This window comes from Pseudoliparis swirei, chromosome 3 (assembly GCF_029220125.1).
Source record: "Pseudoliparis swirei isolate HS2019 ecotype Mariana Trench chromosome 3, NWPU_hadal_v1, whole genome shotgun sequence".
Taxonomy (NCBI): Eukaryota; Metazoa; Chordata; class Actinopteri; order Perciformes; family Liparidae; genus Pseudoliparis; species Pseudoliparis swirei.
Genome location: NC_079390.1, coordinates 12,009,503 through 12,032,704, shown reverse-complemented (window position 1 = coordinate 12,032,704; position 23,202 = coordinate 12,009,503). Strand labels below are relative to the sequence as shown.

At 43.0% G+C, this 23,202-nt stretch overlaps 1 protein-coding gene across 3 annotated transcripts in view; it reads left to right on the top strand.

The window, feature by feature from the left end:
• The first annotated feature begins 2,166 nt into the window (after nucleotides 1–2,166).
• ammecr1 (AMMECR nuclear protein 1) overlaps nucleotides 2,167–23,202 on the top strand; it is a 41,273-nt gene continuing 20,237 nt past the window's right edge. Inside the window, exons 1-6 of one of the 3 annotated variants that reach the window (XM_056411859.1) lie at nucleotides 2,167–3,689; nucleotides 10,156–10,266; nucleotides 11,450–11,564; nucleotides 15,718–15,808; nucleotides 15,941–16,037; nucleotides 16,869–21,144. In XM_056411859.1, coding sequence (XP_056267834.1) covers nucleotides 3,214–3,689; nucleotides 10,156–10,266; nucleotides 11,450–11,564; nucleotides 15,718–15,808; nucleotides 15,941–16,037; nucleotides 16,869–16,983 — 1,005 coding nt within the window. In that variant the 5' untranslated portion in view covers nucleotides 2,167–3,213 and the 3' untranslated portion in view covers nucleotides 16,984–21,144. Of the gene's footprint in view, nucleotides 3,690–10,155; nucleotides 10,267–11,449; nucleotides 11,565–15,717; nucleotides 15,809–15,940; nucleotides 16,038–16,868; nucleotides 21,145–23,202 lie in introns of those variants that run through there. The other 2 variants (XM_056411861.1, XM_056411860.1) reach the window with 2 other exon arrangements.

Below are 23,202 nucleotides of genomic sequence, written 5' to 3'. Positions count from 1 at the left end.
AAATTATTGTGCATGTGGGCACTTTTACCTAAATAGGAAGATTAAAATGACAAGAATAATGCTCTCAGCTCAGCCTATTTGGCTCGTAAAGTCCTCTTGACCTTGAACAGCAGTTCCTCCCCTGATGCTGTAGCTGGAATGGGAGGAAGAGCAGCCTGCTCCCCTCTTTCCTGTTGTACTTTCAAAAGACACTCTGCACGGGGTAGATCACACTGCAATCACCCATGCCTGAAATCCAATGAGTGCATGAATGCTGTTTTAAATAGGATACACTCTCAGCTGCACTAATGTACAAACCAGCGTCACGCTCCACTAAGCTAAACGTTCTGTGATGGTGTGCCATTACATTGGGAAATGTAATGTAAGATAAAAGAAGCGCAATCTATGTAAAGCTTAAATAAATAAGTCTGCTGAGTATCAGCTAATTAGGGTGAATTCAAGTATTTTGGTGTGAAATATACGTTAGAATCCCCCCTTTGCTCAAATTCCACATCAGAGCAAATACAGCAAATCAATAGACGTCCCTCCTTTTCAGTGCTGCATGTGACCACAAAGCTATCATTTTGTTTTGCTTCACGCAAGGATTTTCAAGAGCTTTGCTGTCATTCGTCCGGAAGAGCAAGTTCCTCATTTGCAACACAAATGTAATGACAATTAGTCTGAAACCAGTAAATACAATCCATCAATTATTACATCAGTTGTCCGAATTTATATGTTTTCTTAATTCATGTTCTGCAAACAGGAAACATCCGGGGAAGTCATTCATGCAGGAGAATGATAGTTGCTTCCGCTAAATGTAGCCAATTATGTACTTTGGTCTGCCCAAGGAGGCCTGTTACCCAGCAGATGCTTAGTCAATATCCACAAGAGCTAACATTAATTAGCTGTACATTTTAAAACAGGCCTGAAGCCTCACGCTGAGTAAGCCATGAGGCTCATGCAGTCTGGGTTGCTGTTTCCAGCTCTGGCCTATGATGAACTCAACCATGCACTTGACATTAAGTGGGAATAAAGACAAAGCAAATGGACACTGAATGAACATAAACATATGATTACCATTAAGCACAAGCACAGTTTGGCACTGCAATATTGCAGTTTGATTGCCACTGGTTCTGTAATGAGAATCAATGCCACCAATGAATAAAAAGCACTGTTGAGAGTAAAGGCTACTCTCAACATCACCCACCAGGTCGTCCTCTGTCAGTGGGGTTTAAAGGCTGAGCCACAGGGAGCAACTTCCTCTGAAATCATGTACTCGGAAAGGTTGGAATTCTGAGGATTGTTTGGACACTAGATACACTGTCTTGGTTTAATTTGTTTTCCTCCAAATAATGCAGCACCTAAGCCTTAAAATCAATTGCTATGAACCTCGAGGAAGGATGAGTTATGATCACACGTTCTTCTGCTGAAAAATGTCTCATTAATTTTTTTAACAACTGTCAAATGATCTTTTGTCGTGATTTAAACCTAACTCAACTTAAGTGTTGGGATAACTGTTTACTGTTATTAGTGTTTTTGAATGTATAGGAGGAAAACACACCCTTAGGGGAATTTTACAATTTTAATGTCGGATGTTTTACCCCTCATCATGAGTCAGGGAAACGGTCATCGTCAGCTGATGCATGTATTTTTCACTGACAGATTACTGATTTATTAATACTTTTATTCCTGACTAGAGGAAAGGCTGCAGAATGGTGGAGTGGGGTTTGAGAAGGATTACAGTTGTCATATTAATGTTACTGTTTCTGGGTGCCAAGAAAGCTGTGTCTATGAGGTGTGTGTTATACCGTCGGCCATGAAAACAGACCAATTTATATGTACAAGATTCCAAGCAAACCAACAGAATGAACCCCAAATAACAAATTACTTTAACAGGAACAATTTAAAAGGAAAGTGCTTTAGTCTCTAATCTTTATTTCAACCCAGAGAGACTCGTAAAAACGAATTGATACATCTTCTTACTGAAATTAAAATCAATCCCCTTTACAGGACTAACGTAGATAATCGAATTGGCCCAAAGCAGCTCGATGACACTGCCACCTCCCCGTGCACGTGTATGGACGTCGGGAGCGCGCGTGCTTCCACGGGACCGTACATTTCTTCTAAACTGCAAACGTGATACCCCAGAAGCTACGCAGGATGTGTAGCAACCGGGCGCAACGCTCTTCCTGAATCCGCTTCCGGCGTACTGACGACATCGACGCCTGTGCCCACTGACTGATCGCAGGGTTTCTCCCCGAACAGCGCTGAATGGTAGCAGCTGAGAGGCGGGTGCGGAGCGAGGGTTGCCAAACCCGCAGGATTCCTCACGGCTCGCGGACTATAATGCTCTTCTATATGTATCCCCATGAACGGATGACAACCTCCAAAAAAAACCAACACTGACAACTTTCAGTTCTACATTTGACGCGGAGCTGGCTTTGAGATTTTTTTTCCATTTTTTCAACCAAGTCCGAGAACAGGCATCATGCAGGTGCAAACTGTGGGCTGGCGTTAGTGAAATGACTTGCTCGGCGCTGACGCGTTTCACTGTGCCACATAGCCCCGCGGTAGCAGATGCCATTTTACTCTGCGTTATCCCAGCGCCTGGGATTCCAACACACTGGGCCTGTTGTGCAATTAGAAGTTCGTGAGGCAGAGACAAGCAAGCTGGTGCGATGAGAAGCTACGCTGCCCAAGACACTGTGCGCAATTTGTGCTAACGCGTATGGGTCCTGCGTACTCAAGCTCCCAGCTTCCACTTGGAGAGGCGTGCGGCTGGGCTACAGTGCACTGTTTGTCGGCTTCACATCTGGACCGCCCGACTACTGTCATCTGCGGCCTGTTCCGACAGTGCACTCCCTGAACTTGTATGTATAAGGGGAACTGACTGCGATCGCCTCGGATGGTGTCGTGTTAGGGATAACGCGGTGCATATGTGGTTGGGACTTGACGTTATCGGTGAGCTACTGGAACACCGTGGTTCAAAACTGGACTAGCTGACTACCCAAGGAAAAAAACGCGGACCCAGATAAGTTATGGATTTTGCGTAGGAAAGTCACGTATTGTTAAATGCAACGCTAGGGTGACATTGCAGTCTTCTCACCACATCGGTTTTTCGTTGGCCGACAAAAAAACAAGAGTGAAAGTGGAATTTTGTCCGTCATACGTATCGGCGCAGTGGGATTTCTACGTCTGGTCGACGTTTCCCCCACCCTTCTCGCGGTGACGGTTATGGGTCGGAAGCGGTGTGTCGGTGCAGATTGTTCCAAGATGGCGGCCGGGTGCTGCGGGGTGAAGAAGCAGAAACTGTCGGGATCGCCCGGGTCGGGGGGTCCCGGCGGGGTGGGGGCGGGAAGCGGGATGGCAGGAAACGGACACTGTGGCTCGGAGTTGGGGATTGGCTCCTCAGCCACCGTTGCAGCAGCGGCGAACGTGAGCAGAGCCAACGGCCTGGGGGGACCCGGGGGTAACGTTAGCAGCAGTGGTAGTGGCAGCAGCGGCACAAGCGCTCTGTCGCCGTCCCCGTCCCCGGCCGGCTACTCTTCATCCGGCCTCTCCCCGAATCTCAGCTCGGGACCGGGTTCGGGAAGTGGAGGCAGAAAAATGGTCGTCTCAGCTGAGATGTGCTGCTTCTGTTTTGACGTGCTCTATTGCCATCTGTACGGATACCAACCTCCGAGAACACCCAGGTTTACAAACGATCCCTAGTGAGTATTGTGGTCTTTTGTTGTTTTGTTGCATGTCAAAGCTCCTTGCTGTCATCTCTAAACGAGTGTATTTTGTGGTGGCACAGTTGACGGGATTGCCTTGGGATGCCGATTTGGCGTCTAGGGCAAGAACTGTCACATCGAAATAACATTTTACTTATGATGCATTTGATCTGAAACGCTCGCGACCATAGCGTAATGTGTTCAAGTTGGAATGTGGGGCCCTGTCGAACAGGCTGTCGGCACTGGCCCGCAGCGGGACTGTCCCAACGTTACAATGAATGCTATTTGACATTATGATGCTCTGGGATCTACATTTACAACTTTGGTGTACTTTAATATGTTTGGAAAAAACCCATTTGGCAGTTTGTTTGTCCAACTCGGAAAACACAGTTAGCTGACGTTAAGCCTGTTTGTCGCTAATGTTAGCTCCACTAGCGAGCCACTAACACTTGGGTTAAGCTAAAAGAAAAGGTTGAACGAGACAGATAACAGAAGCGGTTTTGTTGGTTAAGACATAACACTTAAAACACTAACATGTCAAACATCAAAAGGTAACGTTACAATTCTTACTTTTTTCTGTTGCCCTCAATGAACTCTGGATTGCCACATATCAGTCTTAGCTTTGTTAGCGACAAGCTACATTAGCTTAGCACCGATGTGCTCGCTATAACGTTAATTAATTCACATAATAGTATATTTCTTCAAAGTCTCTCTGGCATCACGGGCAGATTGGTCGTACTATACGCGCAGTGTACAGCCGGTTTGATATCGTTAACGTGTGATGTCGAATTTAGAGACCCTAACGTAAACCGAGTTTAGCGCAAACCAACAAAGAACATTGCTAACTAATAAGCAGTCCTAAGCATTCCCTCTGCCGACTGTTTACCGAATGGACCACATTCACTGTTAAATCTAACACAGACGTGTGTAGTGTTTAATAATTGTAAGCATACACTGAAACAGTTTTTTAAAGTGTGTGTGTGTTTTATGAGCAAATTAACAATAAGATGAATACATGTATTGCTCCTGCCTTAACTGCTCTCCTGCGCCCTCCACTAAACCATGTTGACCCCACCTTAGGAGAGCTTTGTAATGTGATGGCAATTGACTTTACGGGCGTTTTTACTTTCATTACGAGGACTGATGGCATTGCAACTCCAGTTCACATTGATTTGACACAGACTTTGGTTAAATGCACTCGTCAAGGGAGTTGCTTTACTGGGGTTTAAATGTGTGTTTCTACTGTCATGTAACGCATGTAAGTGAAAGGAACTATTTCACTTCACCATGCAGACACTAAAGTGTAATGTTTCATACATTTCAGATGCTTATGATGGGTTACGAATGGTGTGTATTTATGGAAACCGTTCAAACACCCAAGGTTTTGCAGGAAATCATTATGGGCAACAACCCCTTATACACAGTCGATATGGAGGTACTATAATCGCCTCAGAAAACGATTAGGCTTTGTTTTATTTTTATTATTATTATCAGTTACAATTATCCTTACAGGGTTGACATTTTTTTTTTGGTATAGCTGATTCATGTTTAGTTTAAGGGCTGCAACTAACGATTATTTTGATAATCGATTAATCGGTTGATTATTTTATCGATTAATCGGATAAAAAAACAAAAGAACTTTAATTTTCAACCCTTTATTCAAAACAGGGTCCGTACGGTCATGGAAAACCTGGAAAAGTCATGGAATTTTTAAATGGCTATTAGCAGGCCTAGAAAAGTAATTGGAAAAAAATAAAATCCCAAAATATTTGGAAAAGTAATGCAAATTTGTTTTATTCAAATCTTAATTTACACGTTATATATACGGTATGCTTTGGAATTCTCATTGTTAGTTTAAATACTACATCTTCTCACTTTGTCACGTATAGACAGAGTTTTCACAAAATGTTTAATCATGGAAATTTGGTTTACAGTCATGGAAAGGTCCTGGAGATCCACTGGTCACCATGGTGATGAACCCTGTTCACTGGTCAGCATGTGGATGAACCGTCACAAACAGACTGACAGCTTTCCTCTCCTGAGCAGTGGTCCCCATGTGGCCCCGCCCCCTGAACAATATCAGAGACGCGTTCCGATTGTTTTTTTTTTCTTCACCTGGCCCCCTGCCGTTGAGATTGCAGTGAGACGCGGAAAAAATGTGAAGTGGTGCTCTTCGCAATAAAACATCTTTGATGGGACGTGTCGAGTCTCGGCCAATCAGCGTTCAGATGTCCACAGCGTTTGCGAAGTTAGGTTAGCTTGAATGTTAGTCCGCTACATCTGCTGCTGTCACGCTGCACGGTGTAGCGATGCTAACAAAGTACCCGTACGTTAAAAACGATGTGATTTAGCATATTTTTAGTATCGATACTTAATTAAAAGAGCGATCAGAGCTCACGCGCTACTCCGCTCCGTTAGATGCTGTCTGCACGCGCAGCGCTCACAGCGAGTGGCGTCGTGGTTTATCTCCGTTGCCTTTCTCCGTGGAAAAATATTTTCCGCTATCCGCCACGGAATAAATAACCACGTTTTCTACGTTATACTCTTGTGGAAATGCCACACACGTCGTGACATGTAGCGCCCTGGTGTCTGGGTTCATAACGTCACCCGGAGGCGCACTTAGCTCCGTGAATGTCTCCGACTACGTGAATGACTTCCGCATCCAGCGCCACGTGAGCAGCAGCAGCCAATTAGATTCATCAACAGAGGAGCAGCTCAGCGCTGATTGGCTCTCACAACGCAGCGTTCTCTCCTCTCCCTCCGCTCTTGTTTCTCCTGCGCCGCTCTGCGCTCAACTCAACTTTGTTTAGACTCCGTGACTTATTGAGCGCCGTAATAATCGCACGACACAACGAATCGATAATGAAATTCGTTGCCAACTATTTTAATTATCGATTTTATCGATTCGTTGTTGCAGCCCTAGTTAATTCATCTATTATCTACTAAATTAAAAATGAAACCAGCTGTGAGCTTTTAAAATAAGGACCTCAGCTAATTCCAGGTAAATGGATAGACTAACCAAAACATGTCAAGTAATGGCGAAATGTATATCCAACACTGTTTTAGCAATTCATTTATTTAATGCAGGAGTCAATACATGGCTGCCTCTTTAAATTGATGCACACATTCACTGAAATGTGTGAGCCTCCACAGAATATTTTCTTATTCCTTTCTTGGAGTATTCTCCCAGTGTCTGTGTTCATTTACAAATTGCTTTGTGGCCCATACTTCATGGGCCGGTTCCAATCGTTAAGCCTTCATAAATGATACGTCTGCTGATGCAAGAATAGCTCGCTGTAATAGCTCCATTGACATAATTATGGCCCTCTGTATGTTGAACAAATATCTTGTTGCTATGTACACTAAATTTGACATTCTGTATTTTTTCCCCTGGCATCCCCAATGTTATAATAATGTCCATTGTGTGTAATCTCAAGCAGGGACACATGGAAAGCGTTCATAAAGTGCTCAGTCGTTGGATGCCCCTAACCCGGATACAAATCTGATCGCGCACTATTTTAACTGTCAGTCTTCAAGAGTGAATCATCTACATTGCACTTGAGCCGTCACCATATAGAAACCAAGGTCTAAAGCCAGCTGTGACTAAGAATATAGTAGGCAATGTCAAAACTCACATTTGTTTGAGAAACTCACAAATTCTGGTCTGTGGTGTCCTCGACATGTTCTTCACTTGGGGGGCTTTGTCAGATTGAGTTATTGAACTGTTTAGAACGACCACAACAGTTGAGACGGTGCCCTGCAAAGTTGGTCTGTGAATAATTCAGGGTCTCAAATCTTGAACATTTAGTGATCTTTTTAGGAACTCTAGCTCCTTGTAGACAGGCTCTTTACTTTAAGTCATGATAGTAAACACATCGCAGATGTGTATCACCTTGAGCAATGTGTGTGTAGCGTGTGTGCGCTTGAAGGAGCACCAACACGGCAGTCATTTTAAAACGTTTTGCTTCAAGAAGACCAACGGAGCCAGCTGGCGCTGCTGCAGGTACGTTGGCATATCTAGTCAGCTAATTTAGCTAGCTTATTTAGAGTGACTGGTTGTATAGCTTAATAAGGCAAATGTAGTCTCTTGTGGCATAGTATTGATTGATATCGATAGAATTTTATATTTACAAATATATATATATATATATACTGTGAGCTACTTAAATTGTGTAGCTTTATTAAGCTAAACAAAGTTAAAGATTTCAATTAAAAAGCTAAACTATTTGGTAAACATGCTATTGTGTTAATGTATTTTATTTCGTCCATTGTGCTACCAATTGGTGAACACTAGCAATCTTCCCTTTTCTACATCGACCGTTGCCTCTGTTGGCCCGCCCCCTTTTGGCCACAACACCAGAAGACACCGACCTTTCCTCACTGGGGAGAGGGGGAAATGTCCCAGGAAAGGTATAATGAAGCCACAGTATGAGGAGCTGCTGGGTGAAACTCCTGTAAGACAAACTCTACAGCGGTGTCCATTAGACACTGCATTGGTTTTTAAAATGTGACTTTCCAGCGATGGCCTGCCTGTAGTTGTAATTTATTTTCCTTTGTAATTTACTCTTTTTTGTTGTTGTTGGTGTAATTACTGGAACTTTGAGTCGATCACAGTTTTGGTTTTGTAAAAAAGTTGTTTCAAATGTGAAGAAGCTAAAAATAAAATGTAAATATGTTCAAAGAGAAAATGTCTCATGTATGTTTCTTTTTGTAAAATTGGACTTTCAAAGCCTTCTTTTTTTTTTTTAACCGTATAGGAGTTCTAGCTCAAGATTTAATGGATTAAAACCTAACATACACGCCATTGTTACAGTTGAAGTATTGATTCTGGTATTGAAAATGTCTTCACCAGGAAAACACTCTTAAGCTCCTTTCTTCCCCCTTTTTCTCCTTTCTCTTTACAAGGTTTCATTTTCCTTAAAGGAAGAGAGAGAGAATCAGATGTCACCAAGTAGCTGTATCAGTAGTCCCACCTACAAAAAACGCAGAGGCTTCGTATTGTCCATTGAGAAAGTATATAGAAAAAGTAATACAAATATCTCTGTCTTAGTTTTGAAGAAAACACTTGCTTCCGTTGAATACTTTGTTCACAATTCATTACCAAAGAATCAATGACTCAAGTAATTATAGCTAAATATGAAGGGTGTTATGCTGAATTTAAGTTAAACTGATGCTTTTTAAATTATACTCATTTTAACGGGGTGGGGGCGACCAGAGTGGAGCCCTGCAGTGGTATGTTAAGCCAAGTTTACACTACATGACTTTCAAAGTTGTCCGATTGCTGTTCTGTCCACACAACTTGCCGCTGTAATCTATAAATCATGGTAGATTTCACACTCACTAGACTGACCAGCAAAATATTTTTTTATTGACGTATGCAATACGTGACACGAGCGCAGCGTAGTTATTCTCCCTATGTAGATCAGACGGTGACAACTTTGGTCCACATTGCGTATGTAAAACATGCATCTCATTGGCTCTAGCTCCTTGACAGACTGACAGATCCAGATATTGATCATGCTACATATGTGGAAGGTGTCTGATGCACTGGCGATCCTCTCAGCTCACGCCTTTCAACACTTCACACGTGATGTGCGACTGTCCAGGAAGGCAGATTTATCTCTGATCCGGGGTTTTAGACCCGCAGCTTCAAAAACTGTTGGCGAGTGGAAAATCAGGGCTAAAGTTGTGTAGTGTGAACGCGGCATTACCTGGCATCAGAGAAAAATACCTTTTTGGGCAAGTGACAGTAAATCAGTGGGATTAACTTTCCTTAGTGAAGATCAGAAGGAGATCTTCCGTTTACTTTTGAGCCAGTGAGTCGCATGGGATTCGAAGCATCTTGACGACACATCACAATATACACAATCATTGTAGTTTTGTGGCCGAAAGTGCACTGAAACATAAAAAGACCCCGTCAGTTGCATTGAAGCAGGAAACTGTTCTAATGGGTACATCTGCATTTGCTCCACCAGACATGCATGTAATGAACATTACTCGTGCAAAAACCCAAACGAGATGCCTTCGACCTGTTGTATGCTCTGCAGGTGTTCTGTTATGCTTTATCTATTGGGTTATTCATCGTCATCAACTCTTTTGTTGATGAAAACAAGTGATACATTGTTATATCTGATCATGTAAAAAATGATTAACGTGATCAATATGCTAGGCTAATTAACATGCTTACACAGTTGCAACTTAAAGTTGAAAATCTTTTCATGATAGGTAGAAAGTGACTGTTTAAAAAAAACATGAATGAACAAACGCCTGCAGTCTTTGATTAAAGCTGATCTATCACGGTGTAGAAGACGCTTGTGAAAAGCAGCTGTGACGTGCAACATCAGAATGAACCGATACGTGCTACTAACCGACTTTTGTATCCTACAGGAATATATTATATACACAGTATGTGCACATTATTAAAAGTTCAACTGCTTAAACATGGTCCCTTGTTGTTTTTCAGCCCGCTGTTTGTCACATGGAAAATAGGCAGAGACAAGCGGTTGAGGGGTTGTATAGGTACATTTTCTGCCATGAATCTGCACTCAGGACTCAGGGAGTACACCCTTACCAGGTAAGCAACAATGCAAAGTCCCTTTTTTTTATGTTTCAAAGCTGTAGACCAATTGCTGCAACAGTACAAATGTGAAGTAGTCGTAGATTAACAACAAGCATATTAGATTCTAGACCCTCATAAGGATGACTTTGTACCAGTAGTAGTAGTAAATAACCCCACAGCTGATAGTTTGTGTGTGTATGAGTGCAAAAAATCCACAATTTCTGTTTTTTTTATAGTATTTACTTTTGTTCTGTTTCGTTCATGTAGCTCGCTGTGTGGAGCACATATCTCCATTGATCCCAGGTCCTGGGCTTCAAAAACATATTCAAAAGTTATTAATGTCTTTAAAGTAGGTTTTGCCATTAAACGTCTTCCCTTTGACATTAATTTAGACAAATGCATACAGTTTACTGTATAAGTGTGAGCACATTATTTAATAGTCAGACAGTTAACTGTAGTTAAATTTGGCTAGCGACAAAATCTGTTAACACTGATGTAGAAGATGCCAAAAATAATTTAGTCTCCATGACCTGGCACTCATGAGATCAAAAGGACAGACAGTGACCCAACTGAAATGTATCGACAACTCAACTAACTAATGTATGGACTGTTGTGAATCTGTTTTTTTTATTTCAAAAAGTGTAAAGCTGTGATAATAAAGAGCCCTTGTGTAATTGTATTTGGGAAGTCCAGACAAACTCAGATACACGGGTTAAACCCACGTTGGTAGTTCACCTGGCTGGTGGGTTAAACGCCGGTTGGGCACTGCTTGGCTTTGGCGGTCAAGTGTTTCAATTAGAAACCTACTTACTGCTATTTAAGTCTCACGAATGAGCGAAAACAAGAGTGCCTTCTGAGTGCCATCGGTCACGACCTGGTGTCGAATTGCTCCACCAGCGTTTTTGACCTGAGGGCAGACACAACTGACGTTTCAAATGAATGTAAACACGCAGTCTCCTACTGGTACTGTGTACAAATATACACATTACAGGCGGAGCTGCTGCCAGCTCAACAGCCATGGTCAGAGTCCATGCTATGAACACGCTGACCTCTGTATGTCCGTAGATCAATCTATAGGGGAGAAAAGGCTGGGAATGTACCCTCTGTATAAAAATAAAAGGTTATGAGTGCATTGCGTGTTCAAACCGTTGGACCGCTTTTGTAATTGTGCTTTCTTTGTGCTTGTTCTGCCTTGCAGTGCCCTTAAGGACAGCCGCTTCCCCCCTATGACAAGGGATGAGCTGCCTCGACTCTTCTGCTCAGTGTCTCTTCTCACCAACTTTGAAGACGTTGGTGATTACCTTGACTGGGAGGTAAGGCAACATGGTTTGTATAAAAGAAAAAAATGTGTGGCACCTCCACATTTTGATGCAAATGTGTTCCCCATTAAGACTAGGGTTGGGTACCGAAACCCGGTGACAATATGGTACCGGTTCCAATACAACCGGTATTACCCGGACAAAGCATAGCGCACATTTCGGTGCTTCATTCCGGTGCCTGAGCCGATTGAAATTGAAAAAAACTATTGTTGTGAACTTCTCTGGTGACTTCGCCCTGTCAGCAGGTTGCGATAGCCTATCATATTTAACTTTGACAGCGGAGGCTGCGCCGTGTGTGACTACGTGAGCCCGTGTCGAGCACACCAGCGTCAGGCTGGACGCGATGGGGCTGAACACGTGGAGACCGATTATGACGAGCAGCCTGAACTCAGATTAGTAACGTTGATTGCAAGTCTTGCATTCATAAAAGTAGCCCAAGAAATAATAAATTAGCCATTATAACCATGCTTAAGCTAGCGCTAGCTCGTAGCTAGCGCGAGCTACGAGCGTGACAGTCTGCTAGCAGATGTGTTGATGTACAGCAGTGATGTCAAAGTCAAATACACAGGGGGCCAAAATAAAAAAAATGGTACAAGTGGAGGGCCGGGCTGGTTCAATGTTTATTAAAACTCGCAATTATTGCACATATTGAACCAATACCAATAACACAGCCTATATTGCACTTAACATTAATCATTAAATTAAGTAAAACATAAATAAAATCAGTTGCAATATTTTCTCAAGGCTCTTTCAGTAATAAATTGAAAACGTTTTTTTCTTTTTTTTTAACAGGTAAACAGCAAAATGTAATTTTCCTTCAAAGCTCAATGGCAAGATAAATGAAACGGCATGCATTAACCCTTGTGTTGCCTTAGGGTCATTTTGACCCGAATCAATATTACACCCTCCCCCCGCCTTAGGATTAATTTGACCCCATTCAATGTTTAATGTCTGTGTTCTTTCGGCAGTCAACAAACAAACATAAAGTGCCTCACACTTAAACTTGGAAAACAATATTAATTCTAATAATTTTCTGGAGGTTTTAATTGATGGCATCAAATTGAACCCAAAGGGTAAAATATGTTAGTAAATATAAAGGTAACAGGAGGGTGAAACATTGAATCGGGTCAAAATGACCCAAAGGCGGGGGGAGGGTGTAATATTGATTTCGGGTCAATCATATTTAACAAGGGTTAAAAAAAAAAAAAAAATCAGTGTGCTGCTCTGATCCTCACCAATGACTGTCTTTTATAATAAAATTAGAAAAGTTAGTGCAAACTTGCAAAAGTGCAAAACAGTTGCATTAATTTCTTAGGCAACATTTCCCTGGGTCCATTCAACTGGAGAAAAAAATAAAATAATTCCCTTCAAAGAAATATCAAGTCCAAGTCCTTTCTGCTCACTTGTCTGAGGCTGAGCCCGATACTTGGTGTCTCATCTTGAGTACAAGTTCATTAATGTTTGGGGTCAGGCTCTGAACTGAGGAAATCCTCAGGATTGACTTCAGGTGTTCATCAGTAAGACGACTCCTATGTGATGTTTTGTTTAGTTTCATCAACGAAAACAGTTGTTCACACAGGTATGTGCTGCCAAACATAGACAGCATGCGAGCAACTTGGGTGCGCAGCTCGGGCATTGTGTCGGGGATGAAACGGGCAAACTCAGCAGCGCCCACGGACTCATATTTTGCCTTCAGTGTGTCATTACACTGAAGCTCAATCAGCTCCATTTGGAGATTTGCTGGTGCACTTTCCACGTCAACTGCAAATGGATTGCTGAGTAGTTGAAACCTGCTTTTTTGGGCTTCAAAGTCGGAAAATCTCCGCCTGAAGTCGGCAGCAAGTATGCCGAGTTTGTCAGCAAACTCTGTACTCGGGAACACAACAGTAGGCTCACTGGGCTCAGTAGGCTGTTTAGAGACCAGCTCGTGCATGGTCTTGTAACACGAAAAATGGTCAGTTATTTTTTCGCATCTGCGTTTCCCACAGGCTCAGCTTGGTTTTAAACGCCCTCACAGTAGAATACATGTCAGAGATGACATGGCCCCGCCCCTGCAGCAGCAGGTTCAGTTCATTCAGATGGCCAGCGATGTCACACAGAAATGCGACTTCACACAGGAACTTTTTATCACGGAGCTCTGTAGTGTCTTTCCCTTTGCTTTCCATGAACAGACAGATATCCTCACGCAGCTCGAAGCACCTTTTCAACACCTTTCCTTGCTTAGCCACCGCACCTCTGTGTGATAGGGCAGGTCACCATAGTCTGAATTTAACTCCTCCAGAAACATCTTGAACTGGCAGTGATTTAAACCTTTTGCTCTAATGAAGTTAACTGCTCGTGTTATGGTGCTCATAACATGTTCCATTTTCAAAGCTTTGCCACACAACGACTCCTGGTGTATGATGCAGTGATAAGATATCAGCTCACCCGTGCCGTCTTTCTCCTTTTTTCTCTCCCGAATCCTTGCCACCAAGCCACTTTTATGACCGCACATTGCGGGCGCTCCGTCTGTTGTTAGTGCCACAAGTTTGTCCCAAGGCAGCTCCATGTCATTTACACACCCGGATACCTGTTCATACAGATCCTTTCCTGTAGTTGTGCCATGCATCGGACATAATCCCAAAAACTCTTCTGTCACGCACAGGCTTGAGTCCACTCCACGGATGAAAATTGACAGCTGAGCAATGTCCGATATGTCGGTGCTCTCATCCACAGCAAGGGAGTATGCGATGAAATCTTTTCCTTTTCCCACAAGCTGTTGTTTAAGATTAGTGGAAAGCTGGTTTACACGGTCAGCAACTGTGTTTCTGCTCAGACTCACATTTGAAAATAGCTGCCTTTGTTCTGGGCACACAATGTCACAAACTTTGAGCATACAGTTCTTTACAAAGTCTCCCTCGGTAAATGGCCGGGCTGATTTTGCGACCTCTTCAGCCCCAATAAAACTGGCCTTGACTGCAGCCTCGCTTTGTGATTTGGCTTTTGTGAACATAGCCTGCTGGGACTTAAGATTTCTTTTTAACTCTGCTACCTTCTGTAGCCTTTGTTCTGTGTTCATATTCTTGTATTTGTCTTTCTGTGCGTCTGTGTGTTTCGTTGATGTTTCATAGTGCCTTCTTAAGTTATATTCTTTCATAACAGACACGCTGTCTCCACACACAAGACACACAGGCTTTCCTTTTACTTCGGTGAACATGTATTCTGCCTCCCACCTGTCTTGAAACCCCTGTTTTCAGCGTCTACCTTTCTTTTTGCCATTTTGGGGGAGAGGGAGATGACAATTGAAGGCGATGTTCAGGCCTCCACTGTGACTGCTGCTGCTGCTCATGAAGTGAAGAGAAGACGCGGGATCGCGCTCGCTCGCGGGCACTCGGTACGCGCCAATGCACTCGCAGTGCATCTTGGGACTTGTAGTATTATGGTGCTGCGGACACATAATACTGCGGGCCGGTTTTAATAGTAATTAGATATCATCCCGCGGGCCAGAGAGAACTAATTCACGGGCCGGATCTGGCCCGCGGGCCTTGACTTTGACACATGTGATGTACAGCGATCCCGGCTGTATACCCGGTGTTACCGGGAATATAATGACGGAGGAATAAAGACCGTGGGGCGTCACTTTGTTTCAGTGTAACTCTCGCTGTCAGAAGCAAAACTTTATTTGTCACGTGTCATCTTCAGTACCTCTGATTGGTTGTTCTCTTTGCCCATCAACACAGTGACAGGATTAACCCTATAAGGGCTGCACATGACAATACATATCACATCATATAATGGAGAACATATCTTGTGTATGCTAACAGTCTAATATCCGTTGTGTGTCAGTGCTCCATGATAACGGCTTCTACAGAATATGGCCGAAGAGGTTTTTAATGTCCTCATTGTGCGTTAAAAAAAAAAAAGTATCGGTTCAGGCACCGTTTAGGCACCGATATCGTTTTAAAAGTACCGGTTTAGCACCGGTATCGGAAAAAACCCAAACGATACCCATCCCTAATTAAGACTAAATTGAATGCCTATCATACTGTGACCTATTTGAACATTGCGTTTGGTCTATCGGATTGAAGCTTGTTCTTTTTACAACTTTGTCTTTGTTTGACAGCAGTGTGGGGGTTAAAAATACACTTGTTTCCTCCCTGAATTCTAGGTGGGTGTTCACGGTATTAGGATAGAGTTTTTCAATGAAAAAGGATCAAAGCGCACCGCCACCTATCTACCAGAGGTTGCAAAGGAGCAAGGTAAGGTCTATTTGTGCCCCCTAACATATCAGCCTAATCTGCTTTTTGAAAAGACAGTGCACGGTGTGCCCGATGTGGCTTTTTAGGAATGTATAAAGATCTTTAAACTCTTTGAATTATTTTTTTACAAAGGTTGGGACCATATTCAAACCATAGATTCCTTACTACGAAAGGGAGGTTACAAAGCTCCCATCACAAACGACTTCAGGAAGACCATTAAGTTAACCAGGTAAGACTGCACTTATTGTGTTCCCCACAGACACGCTGCTATTGTGGCACCAACGTCTACTTTGTTTTGCACATGTATTAATTTAGAACCATGTCTCTGAAAATGCGACGGGTAATGTCCAATACGTTACCTGAGGAGACCAAAGTCGTATGCAAGCGTTTTGCCAGCAAATCAGAATTGAGTGAACTGAACATAAAACTGTATATATTACATCCGTTTCCCCCTTAAAGTGGAGCTCCATAGATTTGACTCATCAGTCTTTTAACAGGTCTTGGGGATTACCACAGCATTTGTGAAATGCTAAGCAATTTAAGGCTCTTTATGGCTCCAGAGGCAGCCGTGTGAAATCAAAAATAAATTGCCTTAAGTGATGTCACTGAAGACAAGTTTTAAAATGCAAGAAATTGTGTGGGTACAAAGTTAGAAAGAAGTGAGCTTACTAGACCCTGTAGCCAGAAGACTAAGTCATCCAAATCTCCATACGAACTGTGTACGGTTGAGTTGCACTATGGGTAATATGGGAGCTGGGTTTTGTTAAGGAAGAAGAATCATGGAATTAAAAAGATGATATCTCTGCCTTTGCTGCATCAATTTGCTTCTAAAAATTGTCCAATGAGAGACTTGACGATGCTAAAAAATTTATTATAATAATAATGCTTCGAGAATTCTTTTGGGACTGAGACGTCCTCACTCCAGTATTGGCTCGTCTGGTAAACGGGGTCCCAGCAGGTCCTGCGTTTCGGTGCGCACCGTGGCCGATCCCAGCTGATCCTAGCTCTCCTAATATCAAGGTCAGCCAGCCTTCACCAACACATCTTGTCTCATCCCCAGGTACCGTAGCGAGAAGATGACAATGGGTTATGCAGAGTACATCGCCCACCGCCAGCACCATCACTACCAGAATGGCATTGGGCACCCTCTACCACCCTACAACCATTATTCCTGACAGCGAGCCGCATGACCAATCATTGGACCTCTCCGCGGACCTTTTCCCAGGAGAGCCAGCCCCCTCCTGGTCTAGCTATTTCTACTACTGTACCATTTTATGATGATAGTTTCCGTTGCCATGCTGACTGTCTCCCAGATGTTGACATGGCAACGGGTGGCAACAAAGCATCATTTGATGATGGCAAGAAATCCACACTTATTTTTCTTAGCCTGTGGTTAAGTTTTTGCAGCATATGTATACCAATATCTATAACCCCCCCTCATATCCAAAATGAAACAACTATTAGATTCTTTTCAGCAAACCTAATCCGGTGTTTGATTCTGTGGATGGAAGGAAGCCTTTTTTTTCCGGTGGATTAGTCTCACACTTAAATTGTTTATTAGGCTTTGCTACAATTTTACATTATCTAAAAAAAGAAAAATCTTATTTTTTTTATTTTCTTGAACTTAATATCCAGACATGTATGCCACGTAGAAAGGCCAGTGCAGTTCTCAAAGGCTGTTTCTCTATTCCGACTCTTCTCCAAAATTCAAACAAACAAAAAAACAACAGATTGCCTGTTGAGCCTTGTCAAATCTTGTAGTGTTATAGTTGGAACTATATATCGGGATCTGTATACTCCAAAGTCTAGATAGTAGGATTGTGATGCCCTTTGCTGGTAGTGTGTGTGTGTGTGTGTGTGTGTGTGTGGATATAAATATTGGTCCGCCACAAGATGGAAACCAGTTCAGTGAATTGGAAATTGGATCTTACCGAGAGATCGCCCACGGAAATCTTTTTCAAGATCCCCTCCTTTAGTATTTGTTGTGTTTTGTGGTGGGACCTGTTTCACACAGAACTGAGTTTGTTTGGCTAGAGCTTTCAGCCACGTTCCCCTCTTTTTATTTTTATGTTTAACGTTTTGAAATGTAAGAAATTGCGGAGGAAGCCATTTAGTCTGAGGATAATCACTTCTTGGCAGGGGATTTGTTATTGTAAAATGGGCTACAAGTGGGTCTGATTGCCCCACATCGAACAGGGGGAGCAGGCGCCACCACAGGCCCCTGGAAAAATAATGTGCACGAGCAGTGCTTTCATCTGAATTGACTTGGTTTCTGTGTCATGTGACAGGGCCATGCTATAGCTACTTAAAGCCATATTGTCTTTTAATCCCACACTTTGTAAGAGTAATCTGCTTTTCGGCTTGAAGTGTTTTGCATTCGGCACCACGTAGTGGGTCACCTCTAGTGTGTAGGGTCTTCAATCTGAACGCAAACTCGCCAGCCAGTGTCATTTAGTCTTGCCTCTTCAGATTATAGCTAACCATTTGTCTCTCGTTCACGTGTGGTGCGTTCACAGGGAGGCATATGGAAGTAACACGTTTGTGTCGCTTTGGGAATGCACGCCATTGTGCTCGTCAGATTCTGAAGCGGTTGCAGCGAGTTGATTTAGGCGTTGAAGCCGGACACGCTGCTGTTCAGCGAGGTACCCGTTGATCTGTGTGTCCACGGCGTTTAGGTGTGTCGGCCTGTTTTGGCAGCACGATGAAAACGAAACGCAGCGGCGTGACTTTGAGCGGCCCGGTGGCTCACTGTTAAAGTCTACAAATATAAAGCCAGGGCTTTGTTAGGACTCAAGAAGCCATGTCTCACCCAACGCTTACTTGTTGTGAGTGACGTACATGCATACACACATACGACAGGCTGGTTGGATTCACTTTCCAGAACTGTCGAGGATCACCGCGATCCGCCTGCGTTGGGTTCGGCTTTAGTTCCGCTTGCTGGGAGGATTTAAGAGGTTCTGGCATCTTTCTTTGTAACAGCCTTTACTAACTGACAGGTTATTTTTCTTTATGCAAAAAATGTCAAGGGCTTTTGGCACTCCATCCACAGTAACCTGAAATGACCCAGATTTAAGTTGTGTTGCCTTAAATGAGTGATCTAGTAAGTGATGGACCAATAGACGGCGCTTCGGCTGCTCCTCTGTCCCGTGGTACGCTCCCCCCCCCGCCGCCAATATCTTTACACCACAGTGTAGGAAAGGGCCTCAGATGTCGTTTCTGTCCCTTCCGTGGCCATACGGGGGCTCCCGTATGCCTGCGGTCCCGTCTCTTTCCGTCACGTCTCACCCAGCTGCTGGTCCTCAATTCTTTCATTTTTGAAAGCCCCACATAAACACATTCTCTTAAAAACAATGTCGGGCGCTGTGGTGTCGTAACCCCTAAATGTTTAGAACCCACGGGCAGGCAGCGTCGCGCCCCCACGATGCACGCGCTGCATCAACGGGCCGACAGAGGAGCGGCGAGGCGGTCGTTTCCTGGTCCAGTCAACACGGCACAAACTGAATTCTTCTGCTGCGAAACCAAATTGACCATGCTCTTTTACATATATGTCTTTGTATACACATGCAATGTATTGAGTTGTATGTATGAGTATGAGACCTATGGTTTTATCCATGATATGCTTGATCTATGGCTTAGACGCTCTTATTAACCATGAAGAGACTTAAAAGACATACGGTGCTATCGGACCTCATATTGGGGTGGTCACAGCTTGTGACTGGTCATGCGGACTCATTGATCATATCATCCATAAAGAGGCCGCATGTAAGATTTTCTCCTTGGTGTGTCGCTGTGACTTGAGTTATGACGGCACATTTGTAATCCTGAAGGATGTGACTGTCACTGATATAAGCGGTAGCCCCCGAGTATCTTCGCTTTCATTAACCGATGCGGGCGACTTTGGGATCAATTCCCTATGGGAAATGCTGACTGCTATTGTAACTCATAACGAAGAAGGACGAGGTCCCTGCAGCAAACGCCTCAGAGGGGCTCTGAAAATGTACTTTTAATGGTTGTCATTGCTATTTTAACAGGGCCACATTTAGAGAAAATCCTACATGCGTTACCTTTTACTATCCTTGATATATGCAGATCTGTTCAACAGGTGTTTTCTTTTCTTGTTTTTTTCTTTCTTTTCTTCTTTTCCTACCAGTGCAAGTCAACACCCGTGCAGGTTTGAAAGGACACGAAGTCAGACGTAGCCTCCCTCCCCTCGATCGCACCCCACACTGGCCCAACCTCATGGTCGGGCTCGTCAACTTGTGCCGATCGGTAGATAGCGACGGCAGTAGTGACCGGTGCCTCTCCGGGAGGATTGGATGCTGCTTTTTCAGAAGCACGTCCTCCAGGTTCTTTAGCTGCTCAATCGTTATGACCTCTGGAAAGGCCAGGTTTGACTTGACTAGTGAACGGGCCTGGAACTACGCTGAAGGTGAGCGTCTCCTTTAACGGGTCGCAGCTAATGTTTTACGTAGAACACGCAGAAAATAGTCCTGCTTCTGTACTGAATTTAACTGTTTAAAGCATTGATACCTCATGGGATATTGTGGAGCGACATTTGTAGTTTGTTGTAGCAGATTGAGTTTTGGTTCCATACCAGGGTTAGAGTTCAGCCTCAGCATTCCTTGTGTGGTCATTCTCATATTTCGTGGAATGCTCAAGCTCATGTTACCTTCGTATGTTTGACTGAACCAAAGATGCCAGCGGCCGCGCCCAGATGCTGCTCTTCGGGCCTGGCTTCCTGTCCTTTCAAAAGACACCCCTGCAAATGACAAATGTGATTTTTAAAATTATTTTGTGTGTATGCGATTTCTCAATTGTTTTGACTTATTGAGCAACCCAATTTTTTAATGAATTTTCATTGGGTCTATCTGAAGCAGTACATGGCATCAATGATGGTTTAAAAAATGGTTGCAAAATGTGGTTACAGTACTTGTTTTGTTGTTATTATTATTATGAGTAGAATTATTATTATAATTTACAAAAATGAAAATCCCATGGTGTGCCTCCTAGCTTTATGGGTTTATAAACGTTTTTTCCCTAAAGACCAGCAGTTATACTTTGTATAAAAGATGGATTCCTTATTTTTTTATGCCATTAAAGATGAAAAAGCCTGTTTTCGTTACTCTGGACCCAGTAGCTGCACTGGTATACAATCGCACTGATAGATGAATAAAAAAGACAACAACAAAAGAATGAACTAATAATAATAATAATGACAAATGAAATAAGAACTACAATAAACTTGTTTGAAGCTTTTATAAAAAAAGAAAAGAAAATACAATAAAAAAATGAAAATGACTGTTTTTGTACATCCAAATAAATTCTTTTCAAAAGAATATTTTGGATCTAGTTTCAAAATGATTTTAGTGGTTTTCTATGTTCCGAAATTTTGAGACACGGACTTCGAAGACGTGCCGCTGTACAGAATTACTTGTTTCTGTTACAGTGGCCTGATGGGCTGGGAGGGTTGCCTGGTGTAACACCTCATACCAATTTTAATATATTTTCCTTTTGGATATTTTTCTTTCTTTAGTAACTTGAAAAATGGTTGATCGAATAATATGAACTGGGAATTTCAAATCCATCCCCTGTAGAGCTTAGACCCTTTTTCTTTTCCTATTGCATTGCTGTTAGTGTGACAATATTTCAAAGGGGAATTTATTAAGATAGTATGACTCCAAAAGAAAAAAACTTAATCACATAAAAAAAAGATTTAAGGAAAACAAAAGAGAAGAAAACAAGTGTTGGGAGGGTTGAACATTTATATATATATAATATGTATATATATAGGTGGGTTATCGGAGTAAGCAATGGCTGTGAAGATAATGTAGATTTAAACATTGTTATTACCTTTTAAAATCATTTATTCAATAAAAAATCAACTGAAAAGAGAACGGGTGTCTCGGGTTTCTTTCAGCACACGCCTACAGATATACCTACAGAAACGATGGTGCGAGGGGGTCAACTTTTAGATCCATCATTTTCTTTTATCACCAAATCAATGTGTTCCGTTGATCAGTGGAATACGTAATCTGGTTTAGTTACAGTTCACACTTCCTTTATTCATCCTCATATTCTGGTCGCCTTGTTCAGCTTGTTGGCGTCGATGCTGAATGGCCTCATGTGATACACAACGGGGCGGGGCCTTATTGGGTCCGTGGTGGAGCTTGACCCGTGTACCGGCCGCCTTTTTCCAATGCTAAGCTTGCCCTCAACAGTTTTCATAGATAGTTTTTTCAGTGGAAAACTTTAAATGTGTTGAGTCGTCTGTAAGTGCATTGTTGTGCCAATGGCACAAAACTCTACAACATTATTTTACAAACCCGTTGCATAAACTGAACAAAGCGAGTGTTTGACCTTTTCACCAGTAAGATCATGCATATGATCAGAAGCTCTGCTACCAAATGGAGGTCGAGGGGGTTCAGTGGAAACGGACTGTCAGTGATGTCACGCTGCCCCGTCCTGATGGGTGTGGTCAAATGCCATCTCCCATCAGCCCCAGCTGCGCTTTGTGTTAATTAGCTAATTGCTAGCTAGCTAAACAAAGATGGCGTCACCAGCCTGCACTGTGAGCGTGTTAGCGTGTGGACGTTAGCGTTTAGCTCCAGGCCCAGCTCTTTTGTCAATGCCAAGTTGTTTTAAAATATGTGGAAATGACACTTTATTATCGCACTACAAGCCAGTCGTTGAGTGTCTATCCAATCTTGTTGTCAATTACATTTGGTATCTGTTGTGTCGAATGTATTTTTGAGAGTGCCATCTCTAAATCCAATATTTTATAATATATTCAGGGCTTGCAAGTGTCACGCATTGAGCATCAGACTCACGCATTGAGCGTCAGACTCACGCATTTCGGTCTTAAGTCACGCACTCCCGCCACACATCGTATTTCTCATGCTGAAAAAACTCTCGGCTATTTAATGTTTTAATGTGCCGCAGCGCACAAACATGAGCCGCGCTGCCCTCACCGTGGAGGAATCAAGCGCTCCCCTGGAGTTCGGCTGTGAGGAGCCACTTATCAGCCAATAAAAAAAAAGAAAATGGGCTACACAATAGCCAATCAGAAAAAACCCTGTATCTGTTGTATCTGGGTAGGATTTAATCCAGCAACCAATGAAAATAAAGCATCCTGGAATTGCGCGCGACTGACTGATATCCGAAAATTTCGTTCTGCAGAGGGGGGGGGGGGGGCGGGTGGAAATGTCACTCTTGCTTGTCTTCAAAACTTGACAGCCCTGTTATATTAGTTTCATTCTTTTCGCTTTTGAGATTTTCCATAGCGTTTTTACTTTCCATACTTTAGTGCTGGTAACAGCTGCTGTCCAGTTATGTCCGTGTGGAGCTGAGGCTGCAAGAAGGGAGAAGAATACCCAGAGTGCTCGGCTGGCCTCTGC